Source organism: Camelina sativa, chromosome 12, assembly GCF_000633955.1.
Source record: "Camelina sativa cultivar DH55 chromosome 12, Cs, whole genome shotgun sequence".
Lineage (NCBI taxonomy): Eukaryota > Viridiplantae > Streptophyta > Magnoliopsida > Brassicales > Brassicaceae > Camelina > Camelina sativa.
Window position 1 is genome coordinate 10294913 of NC_025696.1, and position 4629 is coordinate 10299541.

Here is a 4629-nt window from a genome sequence, read left to right on the forward strand (position 1 = left end):
CTAGCAAAATAATCTTGAACCTATCCAATATTCAACTCCAATATGTTTTATCTTTTTCGGAAATAGATTGATAGAGAATAATAACTTTATATTAATAATTGATTCATTGTTCTTCATTGAAATAACAATACAAGTTGATGTTACTCGTCTAGTTGACTCTGACTTACAAGAAAATTGCATTATTTTACAAAACCAAAATTTGACTGGCTGTTGGTTGGTTTCACATGTATTCATTAGTACTCATAAAAAAAAAAAAAAAAAAAAACAGAGAGGAAAGGAGATAATGTATGCTTATGCCTCATTAAACTCTCTCTTCTTTCTCACCTTCTTCATTACAACCTTAAAGGCTTATGCACAATTACAAGACCCTATTTACGTCGGCCATGTTTGTAGTAACAGGATATCAACAAACACTAGTGACAACTCAAATGTCGGATCCGTTTTGATTTCTCTTTCCTCAAACAATTCTTTCTTCTCCAATGGATCAAATATTATCACAGAGGGTCAAAACCATGACAAAGTATTCGGAGTATTTCTCTGCAAAGGAGATATCTCGGCGGAAGTTTGCCATGAGTGCGTTGCATTTGCTTCTAAGGCCGCTCTGAAACGATGTCCAGGAGGGAAAGAGTTCTTGATTCAGTATGACGAGTGTATGCTTGGATACTCGGACCGGAACATTTTCATGGATCCTGATGCCACAACTGCAATAATCACTTGGAGCAATCAGAATGTTACGGCCGAGCAATCTGGCCGGTTCAACGGTGCGGTCGTCTCTCTGTTGAAAAAGTCTGCAGAGGAAGCGGCTAATAGCAAAACAAGAAAGAAATTTGCGGTTAATAAGTCTGATTTCACTTTGTCCCAAACGCTTTATGCATCGGTTCAGTGTATTCCTGATCTGACTAGTGAAGACTGCTTAACCTGTCTTCAACAGTCCATCAAAAAATTATATTTCAACAAAGTCGGTGGAAGGTTTCTTGTCCCGAGTTGTAACTCAAGGTACGAGATTTACCCTTTCTACAATGAAACCATTGAGGGAACTGTTCTTCCTCCCCCGGATCCGGCTCCTCCACTGCCACCGGTTTCAGCTCCTCCTGGTAAGAGCTCTATCTTAATTCAATTCCATGATAGTTATTTTGGTTGAGACGACATTCACAATTTAAGACATGCAGGAAAGAGGAAAAATTCAACAAAGGTAATCATAGCAACTGTTGTGGCGGTCGCTATCTCTGTTCTTCTTTTTGTAGCAGTTTTTAGCTTCTATGTAACAAAGAGAGTGAAGAAGCCTCATGATACAGCAGCTGAAAAGGATGGTAAGGATTTTGAAGTCTATGTGTGTGCTGGTTAAATATTTTTGGGCTTGAATTCTCAGAACGTTTTATATTTTTGCAGAACGGGATGACATTACAACTGCAGGCTCATTGCAGTTTGATTTTAAGGTTGTTGAAGCTGCGACAGATAAGTTTGCGATATGTAACAAACTCGGTCAAGGCGGATTTGGAGAAGTTTACAAGGTACTACTACTAGTTCATTGAGGTTCCTAATTAGTTTTATAAGAGTTTCAACTATGGTGATGATTCTGTTTACTTCACAATCTTTTCAGGGCATACTTCCTAATGGAGTACAAGTTGCGGTGAAGAGACTATCAAAAACATCAGGACAAGGTGAAAAAGAGTTCAAGAACGAAGTTGTTGTTGTGGCAAAGCTTCAACACAGAAATCTAGTCAAGCTTCTCGGGTTTTGTTTGGAGAGAGAAGAGAAAATACTTGTCTACGAGTTTGTGCCTAATAAAAGCCTTGATTACTTCTTGTTTGGTAAGTTAAACCAATACTTAATTAGGGAATATATTTCATTTATGAACTCATGTTTTAGATATTCTAACTATATATGGAATGTTCAGACTCTAATAAGCAGAGCCAGTTGGATTGGACTACACGGTATAGGATCATAGGAGGAATCGCTAGAGGAATTTTGTATCTCCATCAAGATTCAAGGCTCACAATCATACATCGTGACCTCAAAGCCGGTAACATCCTCTTAGATGCTGATATGAACCCAAAAGTGGCAGATTTTGGAATGGCGAGGATTTTCGAATTAGACCAAACTGAAGACAATACGAGACGAATAGTTGGAACCTAGTAAGTTTTGTTCTTTCTATCTATGGAGAATAAAAATCCTTGGTTAACTCAACCCTTTATGTATTGTGGCAGTGGTTACATGTCTCCCGAGTATGCGATGTATGGCCAATTCTCAATGAAATCTGATGTCTATAGTTTCGGAGTATTAGTTCTTGAGATTATAAGCGGAAGGAAGAACAGCAGCCTCTATCAGATGGATGCTAGTTTCGGAAACTTGGTTACATATGTAAGTATAACACTTCAAATCTCTACTCTTTTTCCTCTATGAAACAGTCACAAATAATGGTATTAAATCATTCAACATATAGACTTGGAAGCTATGGAGCAACGGTTCGCCACTTGATCTCGTGGATTCGTCCTTTCGAGAGAATTACCAAAGCAACGAAATAATTAGATGCATCCATATTGCCTTATTATGTGTACAAGAAGATACTGAAAATCGTCCAACCATGTCAGCGATAGTCCAAATGCTTACTACTAGCTCGATCGCCCTAGCTGTACCTCAACCACCAGGATTTTTCTTCCGGAGTAATCATGAACAAGCAGGTCCATCGATGGATAAGTCTTCTCTCTGTTCCATTGACGCTGCATCGATTACTACTTTGGTTCCTCGTTAAAGACAAACTAAAGCAAAATTAATTTCATTTTTGTTTTTGTGTTCATATTAGAATCTAGGATAATGTTACTAGATTTGAGGTCATACAATAAAGACTTCCTAGATCATTAACTCCAATGATATTGTGTATATATATACGTCTAATCCATATGTACCCCTCGTTTGAATGGTCTGAACATCAATTTCTAAATAATTACAACCGGTCCCATATTGTCTCTTGGGACGACTCTTGTGTATATATTTTGTTGAGTCAACCGTAGATTGTTACAAACATAAAAGAAGTGATCCACGAGGAAAAAAAAAACAAAGACAAATGGACGAAGTCAACATCGAGAAAACTTTAGCAACCACTGTCGAAGACAAATTAAGTAAAGACAAATGCGAAGACTCTTAGCTGTTTCACAAATATCATTATCTCTTAAAAACCAAGCCTACGGAGAGCAAAGCAACTTTAGGACTGGATTAATTAGGATCGTGAAACTACGTGTTTTATCTTATAGTACTCTTCTTTTATTTCTTGTCCCGTAAGGAAGTAAAAAAGGGTTCTATCTTATTCTCCCAAAGTCTCCGAGCTTAGCAGAACTATGGTCAATAGTAAAATTTCAAATCATCAAAATCGCCATGAAGGTTATTTCCACAAGGAGTCAAGGACCACCACTTTATTGCAAATTACATTTTATATGGTTTCTCTTGCACATGTTTATTCTTTCTTTAGACAGTTGATTTATATTTTATAAAACAATACAAGTTGATGTCACTCGTATAGTTAGACATTATTGACTTGAAAGAACTTGTCTTATTTAACAGAAAGAAACACATTAATGTTATGCTTATATAGTTATATTTAGGGAATTTCATCAGAAATGTCATTTTTAAAACAAAACTTACGACAAATGTCATTTTCATTTTTTCCTTATTGAAAATATCATTTTATAATTCTATGCCACAAGTAGAAAATATGCTTTTACCTTTTTACTAAAAGGTTGGAGAATTAAAAAAAAAATTGATTAGTGGCGAACGTTTTGAAACGGGGGCAAATTTTACAACGCAAAACACACATGTGCATGCTAAAATTTCGGAGGACCAGATCCACACCTAGTCAGGTTTAGTCCATCCAAAATTTGTCCTTCGGCTTCTGAAGTGGACTAAATTTACTTGGTTGGACTATACTTGTCCATTGTTACCAAAATAACTTCTCCATCATCCAGGTCTCTAATGCATGTACTGAAGTTGTTGTGTCTCCGATGGACTATATTCAACTTCCAAACAGTTGCTTTTATGTCCACCTTAATTTTTCCCTTCGCTCTCTTAGTGGACCATATCCGCTTGGTTGATGATACTTGTCCATCAATAATATAAAATTATTTTCTCCACCCTGTAGGTTTGATGGCGCATGTACCGATCTTATTGTACTTTCGGTGGACCAGATTCAACATCCGACCAAGGTTTTGTCCACCATATTTATGTCCATCGGTCTCTTTAGTGGACAATATCTGCTTGGTTGACAACACTTGTCCGTCAATAGCTTAAAACATGCCCACCCCTGCACACACATACAAAATCGTCCCACCGACGAACATATGAAACAAGTTATACAAATAGTACGACTAACCAGCGAAGTCTACTGATAGACAAATGCGGTAGACGAGATCCAACTCTGGTCCATCAAATAATACCTAGTTTGACTTTCAATTGTGGCTTATTGGATTCCAACACTTTTGTCCAACAACTGATCCACAGATCTGAGTAATAAACAACAAAAATGTAAGCAGATCTGAAAATTTAATATCCTCTGATAGAGAAAATCGACATGTTTCTTACCGGGTCTAGTCTAACTCCATGGTTGGTGTTACAAAAGACGGTGTCATAGAAAGAAAC

At 37.1% G+C, this 4629-nt stretch overlaps 1 protein-coding gene across 2 annotated transcripts; it reads left to right on the forward strand.

Annotated features, from left to right (window-relative positions):
• Positions 252-2944, forward strand: LOC104731175 (cysteine-rich receptor-like protein kinase 5). Of its 2 annotated transcripts, none has more exons than XM_010450466.2 (7): positions 252-1094; positions 1170-1310; positions 1390-1511; positions 1601-1811; positions 1898-2135; positions 2208-2361; positions 2444-2944. In XM_010450466.2, the coding sequence occupies exons 1-7, from the start codon at positions 284-286 to the stop codon at positions 2750-2752; spliced, it is 1986 nt and encodes a 661-aa protein (XP_010448768.1). In that variant the 5' UTR covers positions 252-283; the 3' UTR covers positions 2753-2944. The 2 variants fall into 2 exon arrangements, with proteins under 2 accessions (XP_010448768.1, XP_019089809.1); XM_019234264.1 differs by having other exon boundaries at positions 2271-2361.

Bases quoted from the DNA above. Each gene is read 5' to 3' on its own strand.
- LOC104731175 (XM_010450466.2), top strand. From the start codon at position 284: ATGTATGCTTATGCCTCATTAAACTCTCTCTTCTTTCTCACCTTCTTC. The intron at 1,812-1,897 runs GTAAGTTAAACC...TGGAATGTTCAG, and splicing joins CCTTGATTACTTCTTGTTTG to ACTCTAATAAGCAGAGCCAG. The intron at 2,362-2,443 runs GTAAGTATAACA...TTCAACATATAG, and splicing joins TCGGAAACTTGGTTACATAT to ACTTGGAAGCTATGGAGCAA.